Below are 21,847 nucleotides of genomic sequence, written 5' to 3' on the forward strand. Positions count from 1 at the left end.
TGAAATGTCAAAACTTTATCAATGAAATTAATTTATTATTTTATTGACGATCTACATTTCAATACCTAATGAGTAAATACATCTAGGACCTGGGTATATGTGTACATTTAAATTATGTTCCTTTAGATTGAAATGTTTCTATTAGATTAAAATTTGTGTTGAATATTTAGAATGAATCATACGAGTACATATGTTCTGGAAAAATAAGTTTGATTCTCTATTTATATATAGAAAATTATTTATTCACACAGATGTTACAATCTAAAAATTGAATTTATAATATTCTCAAATATAAGATCTTCAAAAAAAAAATAAAAAACGAACAGTAGAAAAAGTTTAATTACTAGAAAATTCATATCGTACTATGGCAATTAAGCTTTTCAGTTGCAAAAGAACCTCACCTTGATAGACATGTCACGTAAAGAATAACAGTGTAATATTTCTTGTTTGCGGTATAAAATTAAATATTATATATACATAAAAATACATATGTACCTTCAAATACATACTTATGAAATATATACATACGTATGTACAGATGTAAATAAAAAATTAAAATTACAATAATTATAAACACAGTAAAAGTGTACATAATTATGTGTCTTTGAGAAAAAAAAAGGTCGTTTCTCTAAGAGAATAAATATTTTATTTATAAAAAATTTTTAGAATAAATTCTTTAAAAACAAAAAATTGCAACTGTAACCGGGATTAATATAATATGTATATTGGTCGCCTATTTCAGAACATATACAAATAGTTCATATGAAATGTTAAATATTATCGATAATAAATTTAATGTATAATTAATCAAAATTCAACCTAGAAAGTGCTAAAAAGTGTTAATTGTTCCAATTTTTATATTTTATGTGTAATTTGTTATCATAATTTTACATTTAACCAAAAGGTATTTTTTAATTCTTTTTATAAAACAAAATTAGTCTTAATTTCAAAATTTCAACAACAAAACGCTACATGGGAGTGCTTTGTCAAACATTTTGTTTAATTCATAAACTAACATTGTCAAAGAACTGGTTCTTAAATATTAAATATGAAGAGTTTAAAAACAAAACATTAAAATTGAGTCAAACAAAGGGAAAATTTTAACGTTTCCTTTTTTGTATTATTAATCTTTTTTAATAATTTTTGTATTATTTAATCTATTAAATAATAAACTCTGTCCTACGAACAGATTACACTTTTGAGTGCATTTAGATGACCTTTTTGCGTACCACAAAAATTCAGATTAAAACATTGTTACTGACTTTTTTGCTGATAACTAGAATTTTTGAGTAATTGTACTCTCAAAATAAATTTTTGTAGGAAATATTTGTTATGGTGACTTGACGTTACTTTTATTATCTTTTTTCACAGATTTTACAATTTTTATGTCACACGAAAAAAATTTAAGTTTTTAAACCGACTGATTCGATTCAATTGTACGTTTATCTTATAGATTTTCGCACAATTTTACTCGTAATAAAGAACATGCATATCTATAAGGGGCTAGAGTTAGTTAAAAAACTAACAACCAATTACTGATTTACTTCAAACTTTGTGGACTAAATGTTTGCGCTCCCCACGTTTTTTTAATTACCACTTATAAATTTTTTATACCAAGTGATAATATAATCCCATTAAGTTAGTTATTAAAATATAATGTATTTCTCCTTTTCTCTAATGGATTTTTCCATTAGAGAGCTCGTACGGTTTTGACAATTTTCATTATTTCAATAAAATAATTAAAATTTAATTAAATACCTTAAAAGAATGTTATTAAATAAAAACGAAATTTTGAAACTTTAATAATGCTGTTCTTTTTTCAATCCAAACTTAAACAAAAACAACGTTTTAATTACAAAACACTATTAATTATCTAATTAATTTGACAATAAAGTATTCGTGGAGAATCCAAAAATGGGAACTGGTATGATTTTGAATTTGACGTATGGTAGTATTATAGTTTTTGACATCTATTATAGGTCATCACTCTTTTTATGATTTCTGAACGCTTGTGTTTTTTCCCCTTTCTTTAAGGTTGGAAACAATGATTTGTCAGTTGTCAATTCTCTTCAACAATATCAATAATATTTATTTAGGCAAAATTTATTATTTTCATTTTCAATAAACTTACAGTAATTTTTTGCATAAATTTTAATATTTATTTTTTTTCTCTTTTCTTCAATTTTCAAAATGGCAAGAAATCTAGTTTTTGTGCATTATGTCTGTTTGGACTATATCTAAATCAAATATTCCCGTTCAATCACATCAAAATTTGAATTTAAATGATACAGCAGCTTTTTGTACACTTAATCCTTACACAGCTGATAACAGTCAAGTAAATCTAAAAGATTTCATAAATCATACTTCTTCAAGCAATCAAAGCTTACTCAATTTAAATAACTCTGGAGGTGGAAATAAAAAGGTAAGTTATTCGATCAGTTGATGGTATTATTGTAAGTTTAAAAAAATAATAAAGTTTCAAAAATTTTCTAAAAATAAGACATTTTTAGAAATTAAATGTATGTACGTATATATATATGTACATAATATTAAATATTCAACATGTCTAAATCATGAAGTTAAGAATTGATGTTACTAATTTAGTTTGCTCTTTGAGAATGGTATCCAATTTTAAAAATTATATACTCAAAAATCAAAATATTCTGAACTTATAATGTATCTAAAATTAACTTAATTTGTTATTGTTATTTAATCAAACAAAATGTCGGAGTAAAATTAATTTGTTTTTATTTTTAAATTTTCTTTCCGATTTTATAAATAAGAACATCAAAGCATGTATATTCAACATATTCAATTTTTTTTAATAAAAAGCTCTTATAGCTTTCCTATTTTAAGTAAATATATTTTCATTTAATTATTTATTAAGTATATGTATATATTTTATATATAAACACCTGTACGTGCTTATACATATCGATTTCATTCAATATCTTGAAATTTCAAAATTGAGTAGAAAACTTTATTTTGATTCCATCAATTTTAAAAAGAATTTGTAAACAAGTGAATTTGCAATAAATTCTCTCTAAATTCTAAACATTTTTGTTTTTGCAATGAAAAATAGAAGTGAAGTGAAAAGCTCGAAAAAGAAAGAGTGTAATATGTAATTGATTTAGCTTGGCTACTAATTTGAAATTATTTCGTTGAATTTGTTTTATTTCTCATTACATATATATATTTTCGTCAAATATAATGAAATCTACATATAATTGTAAAATAAAAATTATTATAGGTAGACAACTTTAAGATACAATATTGTTTAATTAAATTTACGCTCCTTAAACAAGTAAAAAAAAAGAGACATAATTTCTGAGAAACTAAATTGCAAACAAAAAAAAAAAATACCTCAAAAATTTATATTTTTGTTTTTATTTTGTTCGAATAATGTATTCAAGTTTGAGTAGTTTAAATTTAGGTCATAAAACACATTCAGTGGATACAAAATTGTGTAAAAACAATATATTATCGCAAAATCATAAGTGCTGTGATTATTTTTGTTCATTAAATTATAATTCAAATAAAACATCATCCTTCCAAAATTATAAATTTATAGCAACACCGATACCAGCTATTAAATCAACAACATCCCAAACAAAACCAATATTTAAAAATTCAGTATTATTAAATAAAGAAAAAACTTTTTATCCTTTTGATTTTCGTTTGCAGTGGAAAAAATCTGGAAGTAGTATGTCACAATCAGGGGAGGATTTACATTCACCAAGCTATTTATCCTGGCGTAAATTGCAACTAAGTAGAGCTAAATTAAAGGCATCGAGTAAAACATCAGCCTTGCTTTCCGGATTTGCAATGGTAAAATTAATTTCTTTTTTTTTTGCATAAAAGAAAAATAAATAATATGACTAATTATATCTGTATATGGTAATTTGAAATATACAAATGGTACACATGCAAAGCCTATACTATAGCAAAGTTGAAAAAAAAAAACTTTATTTGCAAAATTAAACCACATATGTGTATATACATAAATTATATCCATATTGTGTTGTAAATTTTGTATGTGAAATAAATAAGAACAATTGCTATTGAAATTAAAATCATATAATCGATCTCTTTGAAAAATTTAATGAGTAATTTGCATTTAGAAAAAACATTATTAAAAATTTAGAAGAGTGTTTAAACAATGTTGTAATAATTCTGACTTTAATTTTGACCCGGTTTTTTTTAAATACATATGTACCTATGTATATCAAATATTAAATATTTGATATTAAGATTTAAACGGCATGTCTCAATTAATTTTACAAAATTTAAGAACCAATGTGATATAATAACTCAGACAATATATGTACATATAATCTATATAATTTCTTAAATTCTAAAGTCAAATTCAGTGTATTAAAAAAATTTTCTTTGTAGGTTGCTATGGTTGAAGTTCAATTGAACAATGACACGCAGGTCCCCACCGGAATGCTTGTTGCATTTGCTGTTTGTACAACATTATTAGTAGCTGTACATATGTTGGCTCTAATGATATCAACTTGTATTTTGCCAAACATAGAAACTGTATGTAATTTACATAGTATATCACTAGTTTATGAATCTCCACACGAACGATTACATTGGTATATTGAAACAGCTTGGGCATTTTCAACTTTACTTGGACTTATTCTCTTTTTATTAGAAATAGCCATTCTTTGTTGGGTTAAATTCTACGATTTAAGTCAAGTTGCGGCATGGTCAGCTTGTATCGTACTTATTCCAGTTTTAATTATATTTTTAGCATTTGCAATTCATTTTTATAGATCATTAGTAACACATAAATATGAAGTTACTAAATCGCAATTTCAAGAATTAGAAATGTTAAAGGAACAAATGGAACAAGATCACACCCAACAGCATCGAAATAATGGGATAAACTATGGTTCGAATACAGAAATAGTATAAAAATAATTATTAAAGAATTACTAAAACAGGGTTCTTAGCAGTTTTTAAACCTTAAATTAAGGATAATCAAAAATAATTAAAGTATTTGACCAAAAAATCCCGGAAGTCATACTGAAAATTTTGAAATATTTTTGTGAATATTGTGTAAATATTGGTTAGTTAATTTTATATAGGTATAATATGTACTTCCTTAAAATTTTTTTAATGATCGATTACAATTTTATTTTTGAAAGAAATTCGTTTTTGTAAACATACATACATACATACATATTAGTATCCGAAACTAAAAAATACAAAATCAAAAACCAAATCATAGAACAAATTTGAGTGATAAAATAAAATTTTTATAACAAAGAAAAACTAATCTGAGTATATATATTACTAGAATTAAGACTGTTCTTGTTTTTATTAAAATGTGATACAGAAAATCCTCGCTTAATGATGTCTTAAGTTTTTAAATAATTGCATACCAAATATCGAATAAAAAAATATATGAAAGTTTTGTTTAAAATTATTTAATTTATGAAATATAATATTATTTTAAACAGAAAATTCAATTAAGGAAATAATACAAATATGAATGTAGCAAATTGAACTTTCATAACTTTTTTTTAGAAAATTTTAAATTTTCCTTGATTTACAGCGTATATTTTTTTTACCCGTCGGACTCTTTAATACGTTTGTCTCGCTGACTGATGAATTAGATTGGAGTGCACAATAATGTTCTACAACTTTCCAAATTCTGTTGTTATGATTATTTCTTATACGTTCTAGAAATTTACTTGCTAATTCGCAATAGTCAAGAGCTTCTGAGTACTTTTCATTTGAACGGAACCACATAATATTGTCAACGTATAGATGAAAAACAGTTTCTTCAAACATTCTTTTAATACATGTATCGTCAATTTTAGAAAACCATTCTAACGATTTTTCTAAAAACAAGCTTATCATTAAACGATCCTTTTTCCCTAATATATTCAACTTCATGTAAGAAGAACCAATTTCAAAAATAAAAAATTTGTAAACTGGAAATTTACATATGTTACACATACATGACTTGTTATGTTTTATTAGGTATTTTAAGAAATCTTTGTGCTGTAATTCTTGAAAGAAAACCTAAAATGTAATTTTAAAGTTCATAAATTATTATTTTCTTGTATTAAGATTATTACTAAAGGTTTTTCTGATAAACTAATTTTTTGAACGGCTTTTCGAGTCTCCTCTACTGTTTGTTCTCCAACAAGTATTTGCATACTTCGTAAGCCATTAACATTTTTTGTGGTTTCAATAGCTTCATTAAAATATTTGTCAATTGGGACATTATCTGCCTCACTTTCTAATATCAATTTCTCCAAAATTAATAATTTTAGCTGCAATGAAATAAAATTTAAAAGGAAATTTTATAATTTTAAATTTATTTGCTGTTCTTACTAAAGCAGGATTTACATCCCCATTTTGCAAGCTAATTTTTGTCCAAATCAAAAATAATTGTGTAATTCTTAGGGTTATTCCATATTGTAATGAAAATGATAGAACGTATATCAAATAAGACATTATCATTTTCGTCTCAAATATTGTGAGTAAAAACGAAGTTAAATTTTGCAGTAATTCTATCAAAAAACATGACATACTTAAAGAATCTTCAGATGTAATGTAAACTACTTCTTTCAGTTCTCTTAAAATATGACTAATAAAAATGAAAGGAGATACAACCAATTTTTCTAAAGTGTTAATTCGAAAATATAATTCTAATGAAACTAAATGTGCTCGAACTAGTTCAAATTTATACTTTCTTTCTTTAATTTCATTCAATTTACTTTGTACCATTTTTATTAAAACCTTCAGCGATTTGATGTCATTTTGGTGACCGTAATAATAAGCCACATTCAGTAAATATAGGAGAACATAGTTTTGCTTTCGTGGAGATAAAGTTTCCAAATTTTTATAATTTTCCAAAACTTTTTCGGATAAAGAATGAAGTTCATCTTCTAAAGATAAATCGTATTTTTCTAATATATCATAATGAATATACTTGCAAAAAAATGTTAATGCTCTCATTTTATATAAGTCACAATTATTATAATGCTTAGCGAAATTTAATACAAGAAACCATGCATCTGTAGCTAAGTCTAAATACCCACGGAATTGAAAATGCCTTGCAAGATAAGATAAATCATCCAAAATAGCGTCAATATCAATTGTTTTGCGACATTCTTCATCGAAAATATTAAATATATTTTTGAAATAACGTAAACTTAATATTGCAGGTTCGATATTCTCGCATTCCTTATTCAAATTGATTTTATTAAAATCCTTAATATTTATTTCAGTTAGATCTTCTTCGGTTGAGATTTTGAACGAATAAATATTTTTACACTTTTCAAATTTCCTAAGAGCATCATATTTATACAAATGAGCCAAAATTAAATATTTTCGTAAATCATTCATTGAACTTTTTTCTTCAATAATTCTTATGCTTTCCAATTTATCATGTACTTTTTTAGACTTGATCAATTGTTCTAGATTCCTAACAATTATGACAAAGTCTAATTGTGTTAAAATATCTTCATCAATTATCTTTTCAAGTAAATTTTCAATTTTATCCATTGTAAATAATTTAAATGTTGTAATTACTACTAATTGTTTTTTTATTAAGAAGTTAAAGGAATTTTCATCAACATTTTCGTTGTCCAAAAATTTTCCAAGACAATTTTGCGAGACTTCTTTTATTGTTACCGTTGTCATATTTAGCTCGATCAATAGTTTTACAAAAGATACCATGTACGAATTAATATTTTCGCTGTTTTTTGGTGATAAATTTAATATTACTGCATATAATTCCAGAATTTTTAGTTTTTCATTTAAGATTGTGTATAAATGCAAATAAAGCCTTGCGTTAATTATTTTATCTTGTATATTCTGAATAAATGCTCCACAATTCATGACATGCAAGAACTCAATAGAAACTTTGGCCATTTTAATAGTTTTCACTTTTGCAATTAATTTCTTAAAATATGATAACGTCTTCGCAAATATCGCATACATACTTTTGCATTGTGATATGTTTATATAACTTTTTTTGATCGAACTCATTATATATTGTATAAGACTTATACCTTTTTCGCTATCATTTTCAAATTGGACCATATGTTCATAAATTTCAACCAATATTTGGAACATATTCAAAATTTGATGGCTTTGGTAATTTTTGCAAAGGCTACAGTTTTGCTTAGAATAGCTTGTAATGATTGTAGTAGGCTTAATATTTCTATATAATATTTCAATCAAAATCCTTAAATTTTCCTCCTCAATATTTTTTAAAATAAATTTGGAGTTCCTTGTGAACAATTCAGTAAATGTCCATTGTATGTCATAGTACCATGTTGCATTTTGATTATTTTCAAAAAGTTTTAGTTGTTTTCGTAGGATATCTTTTAAATTTAATTGTGAAAATTCCTTGGTACGCAGACTGCTGATGTAAAGTACTAAAGTCAAAGCATAATGATGGTAGGAATTTTTTTTAATAGTTTTATTCTGCACAATATTTTTCATCAACTCCACAGACCAAAGAATTTTTGATTCTGATAAAATTTCATACTTATTAAAATTCAAGAAAATTTTTGTAATCAAGATAAAAAAATCCTCTAAATTTACAATGTTCGAAAAGTTTTTCAATTTTGAGATACAAAATAATATTAAGTTGTTAGCGTCATCTTGGCATTTAGATAATGTGTTAAAAGAACTTTCATGATTAAGTAATTCAGTTAAGAAATTCAAAAATTGGTCTTCATCTGGCACTTCCATGCAACGCTGTAAATTCTGAAAACATATTTCTTGACAATAATCAAATTTTAATTGAAGCTTGACATCCTTTTGCAACAAATAAAACTGGCAATTTTTAACAATTTCAAAATAAAACTTATATGAATCTTCACAGCAAATTTCACCAATTACAAAATTTTTAAAATAATTTTTTAGCTGTTCCTCTGCTCCCTGAAATATAGCATTTTTACCAACATACAAATTTTCGTAACTCATTTAAACTTACAACATTAAGCAAGAAATAAACAAAATACTTAATATTTTGCAACATAAATTTTTCATATTTTTTATTGCTAACATATTTAGTAATTTCAAGTATAAAATCCGTGTATCTCTGAAGAGAAACTTCATCAAACTTAGGATTTTTCTCTATATCCTGACAAACAACAGATATTGCTCTTGCTGCGTACGAATAGCACTTTATTTTATCATTTTCAAGTTCACGAAAAAGGAAAATATATTTTTGGTCAGAATGTGAATCCCGAAGTAGTTTCGGTAGTTCATTAATTAAATTCAAGACATTCATTTTTTTATTGAATTTCAAGGATAATTCTACTTTAATTTGAATAAACTGTTTTATTTCAAACGATTACTTAGTGATGACATTAACAAAACAAAAAAAAACAACCATTCTAACGCTATCAACGATTAGAGAATAGAACACAAAAGAGCACACTGCCACATTCAATATGTAAATTCTAAAACTACGACTCACAGTTGTTCATATTAGTACATTACATATGCTTTATGCCTAAAATTAAAAAACTGCTTTGTTTTAGCTTTTATATTCTTTTAGAATACTTTTACCAATTTATTTTTTTTTTACACTTCGTTTTACTTAAACTAAATTGATCTTTGTTTTCATAATAGACGTGCGTACGAATTATATGAAAATGATTGGTAGTCTAAAAAAATATTTTTCGGCCAAAAATTAAAATCAATTAAGCTCCAATTTTTAGATTTTTAATAGTTGAACAGCAAAAGAATTTTTTTCCACCTAAAAATTTTATAATTTTATAATGAAGTGACAAATATTTTTTGTATTTTTGTGATGAATTAGACAATTAATTGTTTTGTGCTAACCAAACGCTTGTTTGCTTAAAAATTTTCTTGGAAAAAGAATAATTTTATTTCATTTTCTAACTTCGTTCAAATCTCACAATAGATCAGTCACAAGGTCAAAATTAACTCAGTTGAATTTTAATAATTAATGATGGTCGAAGTAAGTTTTAAAATAAGTTAGAATATGAATGTGTCAAAAATAAAACGACTTGTCAAAAAATTAATTTATATTTTTGGTGAAAAAAAACAGGTTAGCGAGAGAAAACTTATTATTTTTTATTAAGTTAAAATTTATCAGCTAAAATCATCGCAAAAGAATCTAGTGTTCTTTAAAGAAATCTCTTTTAGTAGTACTATTAAAAATTTTCTCTAACCTTACTAGAATAACAGATCGTCAACATGAGTTACCTGAATACTAACTTGTTTATATGACAAGTTAAGTACTTGACTTGAAATCTATATGTATAAATTTTTTTACAGAGAATTGATGGATAGCAAATCAAATTAAAGAAGAAAGAAAAGTTAAACTCTATTGCCATCCTATTAATTTAATAGATTCCTAGTTCGGAAAGCGATATGAAACATGTGTCAACCATTGATGCAATAGCGTCATGGTAACACTGCTATTAAAAGCAATTTTGCTTTTTCGGTAAAATATTTTATGTGTATATATAAAAAATAATAATTTTACAGTTGTCAATATGGCAACACTAACTTTCAAACGCCAAATGTGAGTTTCTAAATTTAGTTTGTTATGGAAAAAGTATTTTTATAAACAAAATTGTTTATTTAAAAAATGCTGCATTAATTGTGGACTTATTTTTTATTTAGATTCCATACACAACGTGCAAATTTATATTTACAAATTATTTTAATTATTAAATAAAGCATTGAAAAAAGTGCGGCGTTTCATGTGATTAAGAATAGGTATTCTTTGTATATATGTACGTATGATTAGGTATACTCATGTGTATACTGATATATTATTAGATAAATTATTATATAGAAAATCATTACCGAAGCAAAAATATTTCAATAAGCAGCCTTATACAAAAATTGTAAATAAAATACACATCTGTTCAAGTTATCCACTTACTTTTAATAAAAATCAGCAAAACTCTAAATGTTGGAGGTTCTAAATGTTTCATGTATAGATTACGATTAAGAGTATCAAGTTTTCGCTCAAACCAAGTTTTACAATATAAAATATGTCCCACTCAGTTTTTGTGTCCATTAACCGCACCATTTTTTTCATATATATCTATATATTTTTTAAATTTGCAAATAAAAATGGTTATTTTTAATTTTTTTTAGAGAAAATAATGGAGGACTTAGAAAGTTTGAGTAATAACGAACTAAGGCAGTACCTTTTAAAATGTGGTTTTCCGAATACACCTATAACAGATACAACAAGGAAGATACTGATAAAAAGACTGCAAAACCATCTAAAAAACAAGAGGGTGCAGCTTAAAAAACAAATTGCAAACGTTACACGGTTTTCTTCGGATGAGGAATCAGACTTTGAAAATCGATCGCAGCCAGAAGCTTATAAAAGGAAAACATATAATAATAATTATAACGCAAGTGGTTTATCAAATTTTCTAGGACCACAAACTTCTAAAAATGTGCATAACTCTACTTATTTAAATTCCCGATTTTGGTCATCAAATACCTCTAGTCTCACAACAAACAATGCCTTATCAATTAACAACAACAGTGCACTATCATATGATAAATATAAAATTTCACCAACATCCCGCGTGTATATTTCACCCACAATAACTTATCAAGACCGAAATACAGAAGAAACAGACGTGTATAATAATAATGACGCCTATGATGCTTCGGATTCAGACGCAGATTATATTTCTTTACCACATCAAAACAGGAATAACAGCATAAACGTACACAGCGACAATGATAAATCGTCATATCGCAGTAATTTTACAAGAAGGCTTCTAAATCTACGAAATGAAACTCTAGCCAGTAATAAAATTCAACCTAAAGTTTTAACTCCAACAGAACAAAATAATTTCTATGTAAACCACAATCCAACATCAATTGCTGCAGGATACAGAAAATCATTCTCAAAAGAGAAAAGAAATACTGGGGATAATGTATATGACAATTTGTCACCAAGTATTGCATTTAAAAATGTTATAACAAGTTTAAATGAACATTACGGAGTACAACAACACTTTATACCATGTACACTTGTCAGTGTAACTGTTATATTTTTTATATTTTTGTCATTTTTGTATATAAATATCACACCTAATTTGATAAGCACAGTAACAGAAAAAAATCTTAAATTAAATTTTTGTAAAACATCTGAAATAAGTCAATCACCTATTACACATTTTAAAGATTCGAATAATTTACAACAAAATTCTATTACCTGCATATACAAAAGTCAAGTGACTGATGCTTTAGAAGTGATAAAATTTATAATTCCAATATTACAAGAAAAAGCTGACATACATCACTGTAAAGATGAAACGAAATCATTTTCTTTAAATTCAAGATCTGCCGCGAATTTGATGTACGATAAATTTTTGAAAAACGGTCGCTCAACTGATATTAGAAAAATTACTTATAATCTACATAACGCTGAATATTTAATAGCTAATAACCCACAATGGCATATAAGCCACGTGAATGAAGTTGGCGAAATATTATCATATGATCAAGTGATAAAACTTCGTGGGGCCAAAGAAAATTATTATGCCATTTTGAATCCATCTTTACCATTATTTTGTACAATTTATAAAAAATTACAGAGATTTTTCTTTTTAATTGGATCTTTAGCTTTAGGGTGTTTTGTAATTGCGGCACTTTATACCGTATATAAAATTATTACAAATTATCGACAAAATAAACAACAAACTGTTTTCCATCTGGTTGAAGAAATTATAAACAACTTAATAACGAAAGCTGAACGAACACCGAATGAAAAATCTGTTGTGGTTAATCACTTGCGGGATATGTTAATACCAGTTCACAAGCGCAAAGAATTAGAATGGGCATGGAATCAAGCTATTACCTACTTAGAACAAAACGAAAGCCGCATATTGTTTGAAATGAATGTCATTAATGGCGAAAATTGTCAAATGATTAAATGGGTTGATACTGTTTCCCCGGATTGCAACACATCTTTTTCTGAAAATAGAAACTCTTACATTGTCAAAAAATGGGAGAGCCCGGCATTTATTGATAAAACTAACAAAATACGAAACCCTCCAACGCCATGCTTGAAAATTAGGCAAATGTTCGATAAATCCGAAATAAATGACCCAAATTTAATACAAGTGATTCATGATTCGATATTAGAAAAAGTTGGATTAACTTGTAAAATATATGATATACAAATTGATAAACAAAGCTGTTGTGTATACGTTCGTTGTGCGAGTGAGCAAGATGCTGGAAAAGTTCATGATGAAATTAACGGGTGGTGGTTTGATAAACGTTTGGTTTCAATTAAATTTTTACGGCTGGAGAGATATTTAACGAGATTCCCAAATTCTTCGGCAGGGCCAAATTGTTTATTTCCATCAAATTCAAAAAAATTGTCAATTTCCCAATGCTCAACAAATTTAAGAGATTATAACGACGACAATGATAGTGATGAAGATCAAACTTAATTTTATTCCTTATATATTAAACTTTATTACAAAAGTTGTTTAACATTTTAAATGAAAATTTAATGTTTTAAATAAAAATATTCATTTGTAACTGTAACATGATTTTCAGTTTTAATATAAACTTAATTATTAATATATGCATGTAAATATAAAATAATAAATATAGATTTCTTTAGATAATAAATTTAGGTGTTAATATAAACCAACTTGTATTGTTCTAATGCTAAAAACTGCTTTTCTTCTCACTGGGTGCAATGTTTGTACCGTAGCGTTGCGTTGTTGAATTGCCCAATTTGCAGATTGCGTTTTGAAGCAACCCTACAGAGTCAGAAATAGGACTAGATTTAGGGCAAGGTTTTCTCATTTCGTGTTATTATCCATAGCCTGTAAGCATTAGATTTCTATTTTCTACAAATCTCACAACGAAATATTTAAATGTTTGTTCATCAACAAGAGCAATATCCATTTTTTAGAAAAATATGCATAACAGTTTCAACTTTTATACTATCACAAATGTTAAAACCGTTGTACTAAAATATATACATACATCCATACACAATTTGGTATATACATATATTTCAAAATTTGGTTGAAACTAAGCTATTCAACGCTGTTTAAGGTTTCTTCAGTATGTGTACGCATAAATAAAATTAAAGCTGTCAAAAAGAAGCCGTCAAACTTCAACAACTGTCATATGCTCGGAAAATATTAATATTTTATGTAATATAATTAATTATTATATTTTATACATAAAATATACATTTTACATAATGCGCCGTATACTTATACACTTTAATATTTTTTGTTCTGTTTTTAAATTTTCAAATTACTTTCGACTTACAAAACACCCAATTAATTCCATTAATATACTTGTTTTATTGTAATGTCGCTTTTAATTAATCAATCTGGCAATTTATAGAATGCATTTAGCATAAAAGCTAAATGCCAAAAAGCAGCGTAAATGTGAATCCAACCATACCTGTAAACATAAACTTATGGCATTGGGAAATACCAACCGAACAAAAGTGAAGTGAAAAAGTCGAGATTCGAGAACAAGAAAAGAAGTTGTTGAATTGGGGAGGAGATTTTACATATATATTTTAATATTAATACAATTTTTCTTTTGTTTAAAGCTAAATTTTTCAGTTTCGAAGTTATAATGTTATTAATGTAATACACTTAATATGAATTGAAATTAATAATAACAATATAAATATAAATAGAGATAAAAGTGCCAATACTACCAATAATTTGTTACTATTTATAAATTTTAGTAATCTACGTAGACAAAACTATTTTTAATTTTTACCAATACAATAATAATATGTTAAAAATTTAAATTATATATTTTAAATTACGGTTTGTAATAATGAGGAATTTAAAGTTAATTAAGTAATAAAAAGGTTTGCCTATAAAATTTTTTATCTACGCAACAGGTACAAAACGGGCTAAATATGTGCATATGTATGTAATTGGATTCCATGATTTTATTCTGGTAGGCACAGTTCTAAATCTAAAACGTTTCATACACAACTAAAACAAGAAATAAAAAAAGACGAAGTATTATAAGTGCCTTAAGAAATTATTAATTAATATACACTATATATATAATTGAAATACTTCATCATGGCTTTGAATAGTAAGTCTACAGTTAATAATATGAGTAGTAATTTAGTATCTGGTGGAATAAATTCAGACACAGATTCAACGAAGACTGGAAATTTGGTTGTTCGTATTGATCAAGATTCAGATGACAACTTACAAGCTTTATTTGATACAGTTTTAAAACCAGAAAATTCAAAAATTCCCTTACAAAAACCTTTACGAATGAGGAATTTGCCTAATTCTTTCTTTAATCCTCCTTCTGGCTCAAAAACCCCATCAGTATCTCATTCTCGCGCAAACAGTACAGATTCCGCATTTAGCACAGGATCCCAAAACAATAATCCACCACATCCTCCTCTTACACCAATGCAAAACGTCACACGTCAGGGATTAGTGATTAGTCATTCGAGAGCACACAGTAGTCCAGCTTCATTACAACAAACCTTTGCAGGATTAAATAATACTAATAATAAAAACGTAAATACGGTAACTTCAAACACAGTACCAGCAAATGCTTCAACTCAAAGTGCAGTTACAACAAATTCTGAAAATTTGCAGCAACAAATAAATATTCCAGTTCATTCAAAGCAAAGATCATATGATGTAGTCAGTGTTATACAGCTACAAAATGAATTAGGTGACCTTCCGGAAGGTTGGGAACAAGCAAGAACGCCTGAAGGACAAATATATTATCTTAAGTAAGTTTTTTTTTAGAATTAACTTAAAAATTTTAAATTAATTAAAAGTTTTTGCATATGAGAGCTATTTCAGATACGAATTAAATTTTTTTTAAAATTATTTAGTATTTGAGTACATTGTATAAAAATTTTATTCTAATTATATTTTTAGCCACAACACAAAAACAACTCAATGGGAAGACCCCAGAACTCAAAAAATTCATCAACCTGCACTTGCTCAAATTTCTCAATCAAGTAAGTAGTTTTCTTTTATGAACATTTTACTAATTTTAAAGGGAACTTAATCTCAAAAATAAAGTTTAGAAAGCCAATTATGAATCAAATTTTTGAAATTTAAAAAAATTTAAACACTTGGTCTGATAGTTAAAACAATTTTAAACAAAAGTATTCACAATATTTAGTTTAGTTTTTTAGAAACTACTTTAAATTATCATGCTGGTTTTATTGTATTTGTTCGCTTCGTTTTTCTAAGAAATGCAATGTAATATTTGAAACGTTACTTTGTTTTGAAAGTTTCTGGCAAGTAATTTTCAATTTTTAAATTATATTCAGATATCTTTCAAGAATCCCTGCTTTCATGTTAGATTTCAGTGATATGAACCAATATGCACGCTGTATACAGATCTACGTCCAATGATGTTCAGCTTAATAATGCTATATTATACCGTAACATAAATTTGTATAAAATTGTGTATACAATATTCTGTTAATTTAGTTTATTCTGATTTGAAATAAATGTATGTATGTATTGAATATAATTTTAATCACGTTTTGATATATCTGAAAATATAAAGCTTAGCTATAAAATTAAGTTATTATGTTGTATGCTTTGCAGGTGTTGGAGCTAAAGAGTCTTCAGACACCGATCTAGGTCCACTTCCTCCAGGTTGGGAAAAGGCTGTTACTTATTCTGGAGAAACTTATTTTATAAATCATAATAATCGCACGACTTCTTGGTTCGATCCAAGGATAAGTATGTTCGAATATGAATAAAAAGAACTTAGATTGTGAATAACTAAATTTTTGATTGCATGAAAAAAAAACCTCGCATATACAAAATTTTCCTTTTATACTAGCTTTGTATTTTAAATTGAGTTTTGTTTTTAAATAATAAATTGCAACTCAAAATTTTTTCGGTATTAAATTTTGAATAAAAATAAAACCTTTTAGCTTGCTTATATTCTTACACAAAAACGTAGTAAATAACTTTAAATAAGTAATAATACTTAAGTACTATGCTTGCTTATCAATGCGTCTACCCAATATAGAGATTAAGATCTTTTCTTTAAAAAAAATGCCAATATATAAATTATATAACAAAATATTCAATATCTATTTTTTAGCCGAATTTCTCGGACAAAGAGCGAATTCTATATGCAGAACAGATACGAACAGCTTAGCTAACAATTGGGTAAATATAAGAAATTTGGAAAAGGAACGGGAATATCTCAAACAAAGGCAACAAGAAATACAACATCAGGTATATAATTCTTTTTTTAAATATTATATGTGCATAACAGTTCGAGTTTTAGGATCTTTTGACTCGTCAAAACCAACAAACAATGGGACTTCAAATGGATCCATTTCTATCAGCAATCACAGATCACACTAGACAAGAATCAGCAGACAGTGGTCTGAGTTTAACGTCCAATAACTTTTCATTAAATTCTGATTTTTTGCAAAATATAGACGATAGTATGGATTGTCTTAATGGTAAGTTATTTCCTAAATATTGTAACAATTGAAAAAGAAAGAAGTAGAAATTTTTTAATGATTTATTATTAAGATAATGGAAATTTAGACTCACTTACGGGCTTAGATGGAGCAGACAATTTGGTTTCATCTCTTCAAGTAAATTTTCTTAATTTTCTTTGTGGTTTATTATTATAAAAAATTTATTTATTATAGCTTGGAAACAATTTGAATAACATTAGCGATATGTTAACCGATGTTCAGGGTTTGATGAATACCACAAATTCTCCAAAAGGTGATAATTTGGAATGGTATAAGATTTGAATTCAGTAATCTAGAAAAAAGAACAATATAAGTTCATATTGAAAACGATGGACATCAGAATACTTTTCAAAATTTAACGAGCCTGAAAGAACATTTTCTTAATTTATGTTATTAAAGCCTTAGATTCTTATTGCATAATAATGTTTTGAGAGTAAAAAAAGTCTAAATATTATTTACATAATACAAATTAACAAATTTTATATAAACGAAAACTTATACTTTAAGGAAAAGTTCACTAACATTTTTTTTATAAAACTTTTTTATTGAATATATGTAATATGGCATATATTCAGTTAAAATAAATTAAATATATGACATATAAATATATTCAAATAATTCAAATTAACATATATGATGCCCTACGGATATTTTTTTGAAGTACGAAATAACTTATATAAATTTAAAAATATTGTTTCGCGTTTCGATATTTTTCTTTTTCTTACTATAATATACTAATAGATATATATTTTTTAATAATTACTTAGCAATTTAATCATTTAAGCATTTCCAAAAAAAAAATGTTTAATAGAAAATTTAAAATACCTAACAATAAAGTGCCTTGCTCATAACTCAATATTTTGCGGTGGAAGCAAAATAATTTTGTTGGTTATATAAAATAAAAAATTTTATTTTAATATTGTACAGAATATAATTTCATTGTTATATGTATATAACATAACAATAGAAAATTGTGTGCTGCACAATATTTTAGTAATAAATTTTAGGATCGTTATGAAAGATTTGAAGAAACTAAATAAAATGCAAAAATTTTATTATATATGTAAAATTATATTATCATTTCAAAAAGTATTTGTTACGTATATAAAATAAAAAAAAAAAAATATTGTACAAATTTCAAAGTAACAAAAATCAAAACTATTAATTTTATTCATTTTTAGTGTAATTACTTTTCTGTTATTAGTATACGCGATTGTCTTTATAAAAAAGATACATTACAAAAATATAAATTAGTTGAAAATTAAAAAAAAAAAGCATTTAAAAATCAAAGCTGGAAATGCCGACTCTTTGCTCTGAATAAAAATAAAATGGGGCAGTTTGCTCAAAATTTAGTTCCATTTTTAGAAAATAAATTTTATATGTCTTATATGTTTCACGTATAAAATTTATGTGACATTAGTAAAAAAAAAAATTCATAATTTTTATAAAACAAAAAAAAAACTATTACTTTTATTAAAATTTTCATTAGACTTTAAGTAGTTAAAAAAACAATAACCATGAGAACCAAGAAACGAAAATGTATATCATATACACGTAAGAATATATGCATAAAAATTAAATAATTATATGCATATAATATTATATACATATAAATGTAATTTATACATAAAATTTTTGTGTTCAAACATATCATTAAAATTAAAAGTGCATCAATTAGAGCAGCAATAAAATCTTATTAGTATTAAAATTGTACCGTGTCGTTTAAAATAAAAGTTATGCTCTTATACGAAAGTTAATCAAATGCCTGTAAAGATTTTTTAATAAAACATTACACAATATACACATATTTACAAATAACTTCATTTAATATAATGATAATAATAATTAAAAAAAAAAAATGATCTTATAATTAAATACTAACATTTTTAAGGTTCTGGATCAATCCTTTTAATATAATTATTACATTTTTTTTTTGTTAGATTTACGTATAAGATTTACACACTCTTTGAAATGATATGAGAAGTTATTTTAGTTATTTCATTCGCACATTTACAATTCTATTATTTTAATTAAAATTCAATTTTAGAATAAGTATAAATCATAATTCCTTGTAAAAAAGAAAGAAAAGAATCTTATTGAATTTGAAAATAATTACAATTATTTAAAATAAACTGAATATAAGAGAAACTAAGTGATTCATAACTGTTGCTAATTAATCAAGTTCTCGATGAAGCTATAAGGAGCCGAATTTCATATATTTTCCTTTAAATTCCTTTTAAAAAATCACATAGTACATATATCGAGTTTTGATAATTTTATGAACTAATAATGTTTAAAAAATTATTTTTGCAATAATAATAATTGTTATATCGTTACAATTTGTAAGAAAGCAATTACACTGAAGTTACTCACAAAGAATTTTAAATTCTTAGAAATTAATTAAGAATGACGTAACATTTCTTCCTACATATTTATAAATGACTTATGTAATTCATATATTTATAAATTTAGGATTTAGGGGTTAAATATTTTAATTATCTTACAGAAATTTATGTAATATCCCCAATTGTTTTCATCTTAATACAAAAAAAAAACGCTGATAACCAACTGCGATTATTATTTTTTTTTTTTTGGTTTTTAACACCAAATAGTTTAAATTAAAAAAAAATTTCAATAGGATAATTTTTTTCAAAATTATGATTGTATTTTTATAAAACTGAGATGGGAACTAACTAGGTTAATAGCATAGAAAAAATTTCTAGTTAATCAAGTCCATATTTCATATACTTAGATTTTATTTACTTTCAAATTTAATATTAGAATCATTTACAGGAAAATTTAATATCATTATATTAGTATATAATATAAATACTCTAATTTACATATTTTTACATACATACATATTAGTGAAAATCAAATAAATTTTATTACTTGTGCCTTAAACTTAAAGTGCCTTTGTAATTTTAAAAGTATGCACGTACATACATACATAAATGTTAATATACATGTTATATTATATATACATACATATATATGCATATTAAATATTATTATATAAAATATAATATAATTTTAAAATTAATAGATATAAATCTGCAATTAAAAATCATTTTAGAATATAAGTGGTATTATACAAAATAATTGTTAAGCTTTTTATTTTGCGTTTTTTTTTTTTATTAATTCTTTAACTAAAAATAAACATTGTTATAAAAATTTAATTACTTTTTTACAAAATTACAAAATTCACAATTCATTTGTGCACGTACTGGTCAGATTATTTGTTCACAAACTTGTTAAAAAGATTGAGTGAGATTCAAAATGTATAAAAAGTTTACCTGAAAATCATTTCTATACAATTTAGTTCAAGTTTACAGAATTGAAATTTTTAGAGAAAACATTTTACACATTTTGCATATAACGGAATACAGGAAGGGTCTTTAATAACTTATAATTATCACAAATTTATTAAAGAAAATTAACACATAAATGATTTGCACAAGAAGCTTTACAAAGATTTCTTTGTGATGCTTCAGAATTTATGAGTATTCACCCTTCCTGACGAACATGAGGTTAAACGTATGAACATCTCACGTATGAAATTTATTAAGTATGAGAGCAAGATGCAATAAATAATTTTTTACAAATCATATTTAATTTTATCGACGTTTTTGTTTATTTTTTTTCATTGGCAGCTAAAATAAATTTTGAAATATTAATTATGAATTACTTAATATTATTATTTAATTTGGATTACATATTGTAAATGCTTATTGGCAAATTAGCAGTGCAACTTTTTGGCTAATTAATTTAAAATAATTTTATTAAAATATTAAAATTTTTTGAGTAAACCTCACACACACACACATCATGCATGCCACAATTCTGATGATAGCGAATAAATACAAATTTTTTTTTGGAACTTCTGTTGAATTTAATGATAATATTTTAGAAAAGAAATTATGTTATTAAAAATAATTTTGTAAGTTTTTATAAAATAAAATTAAAAAAAAAACGAATTGAATTTTTCATAACAAACATATTCGTTATTACATACATACATATACATAATATTGTATTTGAAGAAATTTTTTATCAGAAATAAATAATTATAAGAATAAAAAATGGTAATGTTGCAATTCATTTAATATTTCTACTTTTTAGATCAAATATCCTTGAAAAGAGAGCGTTCGCAAAATGTACACACATAAGTAACGAAATTGAATCAAGGATTTCATATTTCAAGCATGTGTTCCTTTTAACGGAAAAGAAATTAAGACCAATGTGTATACTCGACTTAAGGAAGCAATAGTAACTGTAAAAGATATGTTTAAATAGTATACAAAATTCTCAACCTAACCGCTATGAATTTCAAAAATTACTCCAAAAGAAAATTCTTGAACT

The 21,847-nt window shown here is 25.1% G+C and overlaps 4 protein-coding genes across 9 annotated transcripts; 3 read left to right on the plus strand and 1 right to left on the minus strand.

Moving 5' to 3' along the window:
- The first annotated feature begins 386 nt into the window (after positions 1-386).
- LOC129607319 (calcium release-activated calcium channel protein 1) lies at positions 387-5,251 on the plus strand. Of its 3 annotated transcripts, none has more exons than XM_055518236.1 (4): positions 387-904; positions 2,199-2,422; positions 3,685-3,828; positions 4,396-5,250. In XM_055518236.1, exons 2-4 carry the CDS (start codon positions 2,219-2,221, stop codon positions 4,921-4,923), a joined length of 876 nt encoding a protein of 291 aa, XP_055374211.1. In that variant the 5' UTR covers positions 387-904; positions 2,199-2,218; the 3' UTR covers positions 4,924-5,250. The 3 variants fall into 3 exon arrangements, with proteins under 3 accessions (XP_055374211.1, XP_055374212.1, XP_055374210.1); XM_055518237.1 differs by lacking the exon at positions 387-904 and adding an exon at positions 1,094-1,117; XM_055518235.1 differs by lacking the exons at positions 387-904; positions 2,199-2,422 and having other exon boundaries at positions 3,329-3,828; positions 4,396-5,251.
- A 186-nt stretch (positions 5,252-5,437) lies between these two features.
- Positions 5,438-9,320, minus strand: LOC129607374 (uncharacterized). Its single transcript, XM_055518337.1, has 4 exons — positions 8,972-9,320; positions 6,355-8,916; positions 6,096-6,293; positions 5,438-6,039 (listed from the first exon to the last, which is right to left on the minus strand). Exons 1-4 carry the CDS (start codon positions 9,269-9,271, stop codon positions 5,545-5,547), a joined length of 3,555 nt encoding a protein of 1,184 aa, XP_055374312.1. The 5' UTR covers positions 9,272-9,320; the 3' UTR covers positions 5,438-5,544.
- A 1,120-nt stretch (positions 9,321-10,440) lies between these two features.
- LOC129607323 (inner nuclear membrane protein Man1) lies at positions 10,441-13,623 on the plus strand. 3 transcript variants are annotated; one of them, XM_055518245.1, is made up of 2 exons: positions 10,441-10,537; positions 11,122-13,623. In XM_055518245.1, exon 2 carries the CDS (start codon positions 11,130-11,132, stop codon positions 13,446-13,448), a length of 2,319 nt encoding a protein of 772 aa, XP_055374220.1. In that variant the 5' UTR covers positions 10,441-10,537; positions 11,122-11,129; the 3' UTR covers positions 13,449-13,623. The 3 variants fall into 3 exon arrangements, with proteins under 3 accessions (XP_055374220.1, XP_055374218.1, XP_055374219.1); XM_055518243.1 differs by lacking the exon at positions 10,441-10,537 and adding an exon at positions 10,544-10,751 and having other exon boundaries at positions 11,122-13,622; XM_055518244.1 differs by lacking the exon at positions 10,441-10,537 and adding an exon at positions 10,544-10,734 and having other exon boundaries at positions 11,122-13,622.
- Positions 13,624-14,473: 850 nt separating this feature from the next.
- Positions 14,474-21,560, plus strand: LOC129607357 (transcriptional coactivator yorkie). Of its 2 annotated transcripts, XM_055518316.1 has the most exons (7): positions 14,474-15,751; positions 15,903-15,985; positions 16,587-16,724; positions 17,095-17,231; positions 17,284-17,464; positions 17,538-17,602; positions 17,660-21,560. In XM_055518316.1, the coding sequence occupies exons 1-7, from the start codon at positions 15,075-15,077 to the stop codon at positions 17,765-17,767; spliced, it is 1,389 nt and encodes a 462-aa protein (XP_055374291.1). In that variant the 5' UTR covers positions 14,474-15,074; the 3' UTR covers positions 17,768-21,560. The 2 variants fall into 2 exon arrangements, with proteins under 2 accessions (XP_055374291.1, XP_055374292.1); XM_055518317.1 differs by lacking the exon at positions 16,587-16,724.
- The last annotated feature ends 287 nt before the right edge of the window (positions 21,561-21,847 follow it).

This window comes from Condylostylus longicornis, unplaced genomic scaffold (assembly GCF_029603195.1).
Source record: "Condylostylus longicornis isolate FDR11 unplaced genomic scaffold, ASM2960319v2 ptg000027l, whole genome shotgun sequence".
NCBI classification, from domain to species: Eukaryota; Metazoa; Arthropoda; class Insecta; order Diptera; family Dolichopodidae; genus Condylostylus; species Condylostylus longicornis.